This window comes from Solanum dulcamara, chromosome 11 (assembly GCF_947179165.1).
Source record: "Solanum dulcamara chromosome 11, daSolDulc1.2, whole genome shotgun sequence".
Lineage (NCBI taxonomy): Eukaryota > Viridiplantae > Streptophyta > Magnoliopsida > Solanales > Solanaceae > Solanum > Solanum dulcamara.
In genome coordinates, this window is record NC_077247.1 from 20,495,410 (window position 1) to 20,507,915 (window position 12,506).

Sequence of the window (12,506 nt, forward strand, 5' to 3'; positions counted from 1 at the left end):
CGTAAGGCCATGAAGGCATCACTAAGGTCATGAGGGCATCATGTAACTCACACCTCCTCTTGTTGTTTTGTATGATGCTCGCCTTTCGAGGAAAAATGAACACCATTTTAGGAGTTCATAATATCTCCAAAAGGATATTTTCATTTAAAACATAAGGCTTCTAGTCGACAAAAGATTCTTTTGACATGTCGAGTTCCATTTCAACTTAGATATTTCAAACTTCAGCATAAACATGTATTCTTATATCATAGCGCACTTTGAGATTCTAAATAACATCATGCAATCATAAAGGAGTTCAAATAACGTATTCACATAAACAATTTGTCATTTAGTACTGCCATGACTAAGCGACACTATCATATCAACATCATTTCTTGTCCCAAATGCTCATGGGTGTCTTGGGGTGTTGGCCTTAGGCCAATCCAACCTTGTTTCATTGCTATGAGGTGAGCCATCACTTGAACCTCTTCCAGATCACCCAAACCCACAACATATGGCCTACCCATAATCTATGCAAATCATAACCTCCAGCTCAAGCTATAGTGAAAAGATTACCTTAGGAGATCAAAATCTCAATTCCTGACCCTTACGAAATTTTAGGTGGAGTATCTGGACAAAATCAATGAATTTGGGGATTCAATAACATTAAGCAACCACATTCAAGTGTTTACTACTTGTAAACTGTAAATTGTGAGATGGTTGCTACAGTTAATCAACTAGAATTTTGCTTTATATTACCGTATTTTACATCAATGGATTTACTTCGCCTTTGCATAAATTGTAAGTTGATATTCAGTTCCGGTTCTCACTATTCTTGGTTCAAATCAATAATTCTTTTTTGCTTTTGAATTTAGTATTGATGACTTTCTTTATGCCATCATTCTAGCTAGGGTTTAGAAGACATGGGTATTTCTGTTAAGTTTTCAGTTTCCTTGTATATTATGAGCGGCTCATTTCAGTTATAAGGCTGATACTCCATTTATTTAATATCAATATATTTGGGATTTGAGAGTTTTAATGACTTGTATGTGACCCATAAGTACGTTGTTAGAATAGGAATAGGTATATACAATCATACTTAGAGTAGGAATAGAAATATGAATATTAATAGGAATAGAAATAGTAAATAGTATCGTACTTGGTAAAGAATTGTATTGTAGTATCTATAAATACTGTCTCTGTACAATAACGTAGATACACAATTCAATAATATTTTCCCCCTATATTTCTCACATGGTATTAGAGCCTCTAAGATCTTGGTAGAGAATCAAAGAGCTTCCGCTATTGGCGAGAGGCTATTATCCATATATGCCGCTCGTCTGGCCAATGATTATGTTAGCAAAAGTTGGGTCACCGTGTATCTTTCCCGTGACTATTTTCTCATAACTAATTTTTGTAGTACCGTGCCATCTTTCTGGTGACTACTTTCTCATATTTGATTTGCGTAGCATCATTTCATCTTTTCGATGACTACTTTCTCATATCCAATTTGCATAGCACCGTGCATCTTTTCGGTGACTACTTTCTCATATTTGATTTGTGTAGTACCGTACATCTCTCCGAACTACTTCTCATATTTAATTTGCGTAGTATCGTGAATTTTTTCGAACTACTTTCTCTTAGCTGAGTTGCATAGCACCGTGTGTCTTTTCGGTGACTCCTCATATTTGATTTGTGTAGTTCTATGCGTCTTTTCAGTGACTCCTCAAATTTGATTTGTGTAGGGTTGTGCCATCATTCCGATCTTACCCATATAATAAATCCTTTACAGTAGGGTTTTGCTATCATTCCTATTCTACCCACATAATCCTCTTTCTCAGTAGGTGCGTGTCATCATTCGATCCTATTCATGTAATTCACTTTCTCAGTAGGGTTGTTCCATTATTTCTACCCTACCCATATAATTTTATTTCTCAGATTGTGACCACTTTCAACCATCATATCTAATAATCCGATGCATAAGCATGTTTCGGCCAGTTTTTCGATGCCTTTCTTGTTTAATATCGACATCTATTCATTCCAAGACAATCCATATATTTTATATTAGATTTTGAGCACTTTAAGGCGATCGCTTCACTGTGAAGAAGTCTATATGGAACAACCACCTAATTTTGTTACTCAGGGGGAGTTTAGTAGCCTTGTATGTCTATTACGTAAATCAGTCTATGGTTTGAAACAGTCTTTTCATGCTTGGTATGGGAAGTTCAACACTGTAATTCAGGAAGTTATCACTCTGTGTTTTATCGATAGTATGCATCAAATCTAGTATTTCATGAAAAGATTAGCACATTGAGATTGACTGTCAATTTGTGAAGTCGAGCATCAACTTGCAAATATCTCACCAAGCCCCTCATCGTTCCTCATATTAATTACGTTTGTAATTTGTAACAAGCTAGGTACATATGACGTGTATGCACCAGCTTGAGTGGAGTGTTAGAATAGGAATAGTATATACAATCCTACTTAGAGTAGGAATAGAAATATGAATATTAATAGGAATAGAAATAGTAAATAGTATTATACTTGGTAAAGAATTATATTGTAGTGTCTATAAATAGGGTCTCTGTGTAATAATGTAGACACACAATTCAATAATATTTCTCCCTATATTTCTCACGTACTTAACTTTGTATGAAAGAGATTATATTATTATAGTGAATGGTATTTCAAAATCTACTTATGGTGCATGGCTAATACACTCATGCAGGTTATTGACCGCTTCAATTGCTTGGCCGTTTCCAGCAATTGTTTATGTCGGTATCATCCTTTCAACCTTGGGGGCAGCCCTTCAAAGCTTGACTGGTGCACCACGTCTCCTTGCTGCGATTGCAAACGATGATATTCTACCTGTTCTGAACTATTTTAAAGTGGTAGATGGAAGTGAGCCCCATGTGGCTACTTTCTTCACTGCCTTCATCTGTATTGGATGTGTCGTGATTGGGAATTTGGATCTTATTTCACCAACTATAACAATGTTTTACCTCCTATGCTATGCTGGTGTGAACTTATCCTGCTTCCTTCTGGATCTGTTGGATGCTCCCAGCTGGCGACCTCGGTGGAAATTCCACCACTGGAGTCTATCTCTTGTTGGAGCATTACTTTGTATAGGTATGTTCTTCTACTTTTGCTGTTGGAGAATTGGTATTCTTTCTCTGTTTTGGTTGATATCACTGGAAATAAACTAATTGTCTATGCTCTAAAATAAATGTTTGCTTCATATTACTTTATCTTGCCCAAGAAAATCATCATCTTGGTGCTGCCTGTTATACATTAGTGAGTATCCAGGAGCTTGAAACTGCTAATATTTGACTTGGACCTTTACTTGTCCATATATTGCTTCTCCCGGTACGTGTCGTTAATCATTTAGCCTATTTCTGACAGAATTTGGTAACATTTTCCCTAGTATTTTTTTGTTAATTTGATTTTGTACTCAGCTACCAAACTAGGCTTTTGTTATCAATTCTAATTTTCGAGGTTGAAAGGGCTGAATGTGTTCTTTTTGCTTTTTGCTGCGCTTCATAGAAACTATATTCGAAGAAAATATGAAGATAATTAGGAATGATTACAATTATTTGGCAATATATGATTAGCAAAATGTCGAACTTCTTACAGTTTTTCTAAGAAGAATTAGTTCAAGAGAAGAAAAAAATTAAAATGTTTAAATATATGACTAGTCAGAAAGAAATCTACTTATGGACACTGGTGGCCTTCATTCAAAATATGGACGGAGTATAAATCTTGTAACCTTCAATCTGGTAAACAACTTCACGATTTTTTTATAATTGAGATGCACTTTGAGATTTGTAAAGTAAACTGAATAAATTGAAAACGAAGTGAGTATAGATCTTGTAACCTTCAATCTGGAAAACAACTTCACGTTTTTTTTAATTGAGATGCACTTTGAGATTTGTAAAGTTAACTGAATAAATTGAAAACTAAGTTCTTTTAAGTGAAATGGGATGAGAAAAAGAAGCGGTAGCAATATATAGGACCTTCAAAAAAGAACAATTTATAATTCAAAAAACTCTCAGGCCCTTTTCCCGAAGCTCACCTCTAAGGTCCTTTCCGGGCTTCTAGAGCTCCTATTCCGGTGATATTCGATCACTCGAATCATCCTCTGACCCTTTTTTTTAGCAACTCTCTATTTCTTTTCAGATATGGATGACGATGTCATCTATTTCACGGTAGGAATCAAATAGTACAACATCATAAGAAAGGTCTCCAGAGCTGAATCTTGGTATGAATGGGTGCAAAGAGGACACGATATGATGACAAGAGCGAGAGCTTCAGCCAGAAGACAATGGAGTGGATAGGCCATGTCCTTAGAATTCTGTGGCCAAAATTTATAAATGATTGTAAAATCAAGGTAGGAGACGGAGGGAAGACCTTGTTTTAGGAGGAATGCTGGGTGGGACAGGGACCTCTTAAAGTCAGTTTTCCACACCTGTTCAGCTTGAGCCTTTAGAAAGTGGCCACCATCAAAGAGATAAGAGATAACCAGGGATGAAACTTCAGATTCAGGAGACCATTAAATGATTGGGAGGGGAGCAGGATGGTTAAATTTCTAAACATTCTGGTGCAATGCAAGGACCTCAACACCACTGAGGATAAACTAAATTTGATTCCAGACAAACAAGGGAGATTCTCAGTTGGGTCAGCTTACAGAAACTCTCAGAGATCACACACTTTACAAGGGTACTGCTCATGGTAGATGATAAGAAAAGTTAAGGTGCCTTTCAAGGTGGCCTGTTTTACCTGGATTTTGGCCAAACAGGCTGCTCTTACTCAGGATAACCTTATGAAAAGAGGTTTCCAATTGTGTTCTAGTTGTTCTTTATGTGAAGGTGAGGCAGAGACATAAATCATCTCTTTCTACACTGTAGAGAGACTGTGAAACTGTGGCAGATTTTCATCAACCTGAGGGGCATCAGACTATGCCAAGGAATATAAAAGGAAGCTTTAGCTTGTTGGAATAGGGATGGAAATCAGTCAGGGCACACAGAGAGATGGAACATTGTCCCAGCTTGCATATGGTGGACTATTTGGTTGGAAAGGAGCCAGAGATGCTTTGAAAACAAGAGCTGCTCTATGCAGAAAATGAAGATGAAATGTGTGGGTCTTTTAAATTTTTGGTGTAAACATGAGCATCCTCAAGATGAAGAGGACATTCCTAGCATTTTAGATTACTTATGAGTTCATATGAGGATATTTACACTTCTGTGATTTTTAATTGTAAGTATTACTGGAATACTTCTTGAGTATTACTTTGTTTATAATACAAGTCACCTTTTCTCAAAAAAAGAAGTGGTGGAAATGTGGTGCAAAACAAGTTGTATAGGTTTTTTGTAACCTTGGACGCCAAGTTGAAGTTCTTGTTTGTCCAAGAATAGGGGTGTGGACTTGCTTTCAAGTCCAAGAAGCCCATGTCTGAAGTTTCAGTAGTCCAAGAAGCCCAAGTTTGCCAAATAAGGACTTATATTTCTATTGTTGTTTGCTTCCTTAGTAGGTTCGTAGTTTTATTTATAGTTTCCTTTCAAAATAGGTATTCTACTTTCCTTGATTTTAGCTATTTCCGGACAAGTTACCCTTTCCCGGAAAAAGATATTAGAATAGGACTTATAGTCATCAAATAAGAGATCCTAAGCTCTAAGTGGCCTCACTCCCCCATCTCAGTGAAGTTACATGTTTCTGAGTAGCTGCTGAATGCAATTTGAGCTTTAATTGCTATCTTTCTTCTTTATACTTGTCCTTATTCCAAGTATGGTGGTTATAGTTTTAATCTTGTTTTCATTGCATGTGGTGCATCTTTATCACATTAATTGCTTACAAGTGGTTTCTTTAGAACTTCTAAATGTTTGATCATTCAAGAACGCCGAACCCTTAACTGTAACCTCTTCCATCTGTGTCATCCAGAACCAAAACTTATTGTCACTTAGTAGTCATTTCTTGTTTCAAACAAGTGAGTAGTTATTCTAAATTAACGTGTCATTTTGTTTTTAAATCAATTGATTCCAAGTTATACTGCCCAAATACATTTGATTCTTGAAATCAAACTATTCAGCTCTTTTTGATGGGCTCTTTCTTAACTTGAGAATCATGTCAATGTGTTTATTCCACTGATTGCTATGATAAAATAGACAGAGAAAAAGTATCTCTCTTTTAGGCTTGGCAAAAATGTAAATATCAACCTGGTTTATAATCCTTCTGATAGTTTGCTACTTTGCTTGGACATGGGTTTGGAGCCTTGGAGGATTCTGGGTTATTGTTCCTTCCCCTTTTCTACCAGTCGGTGAATCTAGTTTCGGCAAAACTGTTACTACTAACCTGGTTATTATCCATCAGATGGTTTGTTTGGACATGGGTTGGAGGATTTTAGGCCACTGTTCTATATTCTTCTACAACTCGATTTTTTTAGTTTGATAAAATTCAAACTCTTGGACTCAAGGATCGGATTGATTCCCTTAAAGATCTCATTATTTATTTTTAGTTTTGATTGTTGTTGCTTAGTCCAACTTTTCTTTTCCTTATGTAATTGGTTGTACCCTTCTTGTGTTTCTTGAAAGTGGTAACAGAGTATATTAATATCAGCACAAAGGCTGTGCTAGAGCCATATTTCAGAAAGCTTCACAGAGTCTCCCTGTATTATCTTACTGGGAATCAATCATGTCCACCAACAATTCTGCATCATCTACAAAGTTCTATTTACACCAGAACTGAAACAAAATTTCATCTTGATTTTCTGGGTAGAGCTATATCTGTCTTCAAAACATCTTGCATTTCTCTCTCTCCAAATTATCCACCATATGCATGCAGGTAATTTTTTCCACCATTTCTTTGTCTCAGAGAGCCACAATTGTAATTCAGCACTTCAGCAGGTCCTAAGTAGCCTTAGGCATAGTCCACCTGGGCCCTACTATATTGAGGAAAAGCTGCAATAGCTGATCTGTTTTTTTTTTGGTCATAAAAAAAAATGTAAGAAGAGGTGACTAATGCTTTTTGAGTCAGCACCACATAAAAAGCATCTTGAACATATCTGAAATCCCCTTATCCTGCTTGCTGAGACTTGTTCTTTTTTCTTTCTAGGATACTGTTCCCCTGTAGACAGTCACATTAAATAGTAGTTTTGGTTTATGTAATAGTGGGAAGATTGAGAATCTTGGTTTATGGATGTATGTCATCCAAATGTAGAATGACCTCTTTCTTAGCCTGAATAGCGGGACATTGCTGATGAATCCAGACTCCAGTCTTTATCATCTCACTCATCCTAGCAAGGAGTAACCCCCACCCCCCCCAAAAAAAAACAAAAAAGAAAAAAATTGACACTGTTTTGAGTTCTATCTCCTTCTGCATTTCAGAGTAATGAATGTTCTCTTTCTGTTGTTCCTTTTCAGTGATCATGTTTTTGATTTCATGGGCATTCACTGTGGTATCACTAGCCCTGGCAAGTCTAATCTATTATTATGTGAGTATCAAGGGGAAAGCAGGAGACTGGGGTGATGGTTTCAAGAGTGCATATTTTCAGCTTGCTCTTCGTAGTTTACGATCTTTGGGAGGTATGTATTTGTCTATTTATATATCTGCTTATTCATTTAAATTTCTTGTCAAGCAACACAAATCAGACCTTCAGTACTGTCCGTTCCTTGTTGTCTTAAAACATCTGATTGCTCCTTGCATGTGTATTCTTTTATTGCTTAAAGGTTGAGTGAAGCAAACACAATTTAGGATTGCCATTGCAGGACCTCACTTTTTTCTAGTATGTTGTTTACCTAGGATTTGTCTATGTGCAAAATATATATCTATTTATTTTTTGGATATTATGTTGCTTTTGTTTCGGTTATTACAATCGAAGAAGGTGTTTCTCATTATAAACTCACGACTCATCCTCATTTTAGAAACCAGATAGGATAATCTTATGACTTTTGGGCTTCTCTTCTCGTATGGGAAATGGTTCACAAATACACTTCATCCACATATTGGTCTAAACATACCCCTAAATCTTTTTGGATAAGAAAACAAAGAGAAGGCACAGAGAGTTGAACTGCTGAATCGTGCGTTATATTTTGGCTTCTCTTCTTCTATTTCAAACATTACCAATAATCTTTTTTTTTTTGAGGTGATGAGAACAGTTATTTCTCAATGTTTCCTAAGTTAACTGAACTGTTTGATGGTTGTGCAAAATTTTATTTAGCTAATTAATGGATGCATTCCGATTAATTTTCGCTCAATTTTTTTTTTTGAAATGGTAACTTTTCATCTATATATCCACGGGTATACTACATCAAAATGTAGTCCCCCTTCAAAAAGTAATACAATTTAGTAGGCCTATTTGTACTTTTTGTTACAAATAGTCTAAAACATAAAAAATATCTTCGGTCTGTCCTAATACTTTTTTTTTTGTTGATAAAGTTAACATTTTATAGACAGCAATACACCAAAGGTGAATTTCAGTAGTAATTACATCAGGAGTATATAGTAAGCAAAGCCAAAAGATCTATCATCTAAACCCCTCCTAAACTATCTAAAAAGTGAGTAATAGCCTCCACCTCTCTGGGGGGGACATGGTTACACCAAAAATAAAGGGTTATAAGACAGTTCAACTTCAGACTCTGGAAAGGGATGCTCTTGTTTTCAAAGTATCTCTGGTTCCTTTCCTTCCAAATTGTCCACCAAATGCAAGTAGGGACAATCTTCCATCTCTCCTTATGACCTGACATATTCCCTTCTCTATTCCAGCATGCTAGGAAATCTGAGGTGTGTCTTGGCATGGACCAGCTGATACCCCTCAAATTCAAAAACATCTGCCATAAGTTTGCTGTCGCTCTGCAATGGAGGAAAAGATGGTTTGTTGTCTCTGTTTCTATTTCACAAAAAAAGCACCTGGAGCATAGTTGCCTTCCCCTTTCCATTAGATTGTCCTGAGTTAGTACTGCTTCCCTGGCAACCAACCAGGTGAAACAAGCTACCTTGTGAGGTACATTAATTTTCCACATCATCTTCCAAGGCCATGGTAGAAGCATTCCAGCTGGCCTGTCAAGACGTTTGTAAGCTGATTTAATTGAGAACTTCCCATTGTTGGCCCTCACCCATTGTAAACTATCCTCATTTGTGTTAAGTTTGTTTGCTGCTCCAAGGGCTTGAAGAAATCTAATAATTTGTCTATTTTCCAGTCATTCAACATTCTCCTAAAAGATAGATTCCATCCTTGGTTGTCTCTGACTTCTGTTACTGTTGCTTCCTTCTGTTAGTTCATATTATAGATAACAGGATGCAACTGTTTCAGGGAGTGTTGTCCAACCCAAATATCATTCCAGAAGGATGTCTTCCTTCCATTTCCTATAACAATTTGTGAATTTCCCCATATTTTAGGCCACAAACTCCTGTTTGTTCTCCATAATCCTACCCCATAGGGGCTTCTGACTTCCTTAGTAATCCATAAGTCCCCCATTTCATATTTGGAGATTATAACATCTTTCCATAGACCTTGTTCTATAGAAGCAAACCTCCATAGCCACTTCAAGAGAAGACTCTGGTTTTGAACTTTGAGATTCTTTATGTCCATTCCCCCCTCTTTTTTGCTGTTTAGCACCACATCCCATTTCGCCAGATGATATTTCTTTTCCCCCTCTCCATTCCCTTGCCATAAAAAATTCCTTCTGATGGAATCTAACTTCTTTAAGACACTCCCTAGCATAGGGGATAAAGACATCATGTAGGTTGGCATAGCATCAAGTACACTATTAATTAGTGTCAATCTTCCACCCAAGGATAGGTATTGGCTTCTCCAATTTACCAGCTTTTTTTCACACTTCTCCACCACTGCATTCCATATGTTCTTTGATTTACTCTTTGCTCCCAGAGGCATCCCTAGGTAGGTGGTAGGCATTTCTCCCACTGAACCTCCTAGGATGCCAGCCAATCTGTTGATTTCTGGAACTTCATTCACTGGGTAGAAAAAACTTTGCCCCAGTTTATATGTAGTCCAGAAACAGCTTCAAACAGTATAAATATGATCCTCAAATGCTTTAGCTGTTCTTCCTCTGCACCACAGAACACTAGGGTGTCATCAGCATATTGCAAATGGGAGATAGATAAGCCCCTGGTGTCACTATCATTCATCCAGAACCCCCTAATCATGTTATTTGATTATGTTGTTTTCAACATGTCACTTAGTCCTCCCATAGCTAGGATAAAAAGGAAGGGGGATAGGAGATCCCCTTGCCTTAATCCTCTTTCAGAGGGAAAGAAACCAAAGGGAGTACCATTTATTAAAACTGATAATTTGACTGTTCTCACACAGTACTTCAACCAATTTATCCACCTATTTCCAAAACCCACCCTCTCCAATGTGTTCCACATAAAGTCCCAATTGAGATGATTATAGGCCTTTTCTATGTTCAGCTTACATAGAATCCCAGGAACTGTAGTTATTTTCCTCACATCCACACATTCATTGGCTATAAGTATGGCATCCATGATCTGCCTACCCTTGATGCCAATTGATGTGTATCCACCAACTTTGACATCACTTTCTTGAGTCTTTCTGTTAGGACCTTTGATATGATCTTGTAGATACTACTAATCAGGCTGATGGGCCTGAAGTCCTTCAATTCTGATGCACCCATTTTTTTGGGGATCAAGGCTATAAATGTAGAGCATTAAAGCTTTTTTCAAAGTAGCCTTGACTATGGAAGTTCTGGATGACTGCTATCACTTCTACCTTCACCACCTCCCAACACTGTATGAAAAAAGCCATGGTAAGGCCATCTAGGCCAGGAGCCTTGTCTCCTGCACTATCAAAGACATTCTTTGATTTCTTTTTCTCCAAATTGACTTTGAAGAAGGAGATTGTCTTCTTCATTGAGCATAGCTTGTTCTCTGGGACTGAATTGAGGTCTCTAGTGTTCCTTATCTCCGTAAAGGTTTTGGTAGAAACCTATAATTTCCTCCTTAATTGCTGTTGAGTCTGTAACATTAGATCCATTAATTAGAAGACTATCAATGTTGTTGTATCTCTTGTGACTGTTTGGTGTTCTGTGAAAAAACTGTGTTTTTATCACCCTCTTTCAACCATACAGCCCTGGATCTTTGCCTCCATGCTACTTCCTCCCTTTTTGCCACTTCCTCAAACTCTACTGTCAGAACTGCCCTCAAATATGACTCATCTTCAGACAAGCACCTTTGTTCCTGGATCACATCTAAATCATAGAGCTGATTTAAGATGTTCTGTTTCTGTAAACCTAGATTACCTTGTACAATTTTGCTCCACTCTTTCAGCTTTGCTTTGAGAGCCTTCAACTTACAAGCTAGAATGTAATCTGCTCTACCTACAAAAATTTCAGAGTCCCACCACCCCTTAACTCTCTCTTTGAAGTTTTCAGTTTGCAACCACCAATTTTCGAATTTAAAATAAGACTGACCTCTCCCAGTTTCCACATTCTAGTAGCAGTGGTTATGGTCTGAGTTAACTCTAGGCATAATAGTTTGTTTGATTTTCTTGAAAGATATCGCCCATTCTTCTGAGAATAGGAACCTATCCAATCTTGCTGCTGTGACATGCCTATCTCCTCTTCTCTAAGTGAAACTGCTACCTGTTAGTGGTGGGTCTTCTAATTCCATGTCCTCAATGAACTCTGAGAAATCCTCCATCGCTTTGGTGATTCTGTTACAGTTCTTCTTCTCATAAGGGAATCTCACAACATTGAAATCCCCGGCAATCACCCAGGGACCATTAAATAGGCCCTTTACTGATCCCAGCTCCCACCATACCTCTTCCTTTCCTCTCTGTTATTTGGAGTATAGACACCTGAGAAGTGCCAGCTAAAATTCTATGTTTTACCCTTAAATCTTACTGTAATACAGAAAGCCCCTACCTCACAAACTTCTCCCTCCCATATGTTGCTATCCCACAGAATGATAATCCCCCCCTTTGGTACCTCTGGCTTCCAACTGAGAGTAATTTACCCTTCTATTGGCCCATAGTTCTTTAATTGTTTCCCTTATGTCACCTCTTAATTTAGATTCCTGAAAGCAGTAGACATCTGCCCTTCATTTGTGTACCATGTTCATTATCATCAGCCTCTTCCCAGGATCATTGAGGCCTTTCACGTTCCACGACACTATGTTAACCTTCATTAAGATTGTTCACAAAACACCCCCTCTGCTTCTTGTTCCAAAGCTAAAAGAGTTGCTGCTTGGTTCCAGATTTTTACGCTCCTTTGGGATCTTTTATTTTGGAGTCGCTGGCGCTATTGCACCTGAGGCCTCTCCTGTTACTTGTCTTTTACCATCAATTTTCATGAACAAGTTCAAGGCCACCTCCTCACAGCCTTGAAAGTGGACTCCAAATTCCTTAGTTTAATTATATTCTGTTGGACCCACATGGGGATCGTCTTCTCTGATTCTGTTGTGCCTTCATCTCCTGTTGAGTTGAGAGGTAAAATATCTTCTACTGTATCGTCCCTCTCCTCCTTCTCTTCCAACTGTAGGTTTCCCCCCGCATGTGTAGG

General features: G+C 37.7%; 1 protein-coding gene across 2 annotated transcripts in view; it reads left to right on the forward strand.

Annotated features, from left to right (window-relative positions):
• LOC129875226 (cation-chloride cotransporter 1) overlaps positions 1-12,506 on the forward strand; it is a 38,955-nt gene that overhangs the window by 13,029 nt on the left and 13,420 nt on the right. For both annotated transcript variants that reach the window (XM_055950673.1, XM_055950674.1), the window contains 2 exons: positions 2,708-3,108; positions 7,392-7,553. In XM_055950673.1, the coding sequence (XP_055806648.1) occupies positions 2,708-3,108; positions 7,392-7,553 (563 nt within the window). The remainder of the gene's footprint in view (positions 1-2,707; positions 3,109-7,391; positions 7,554-12,506) is intronic.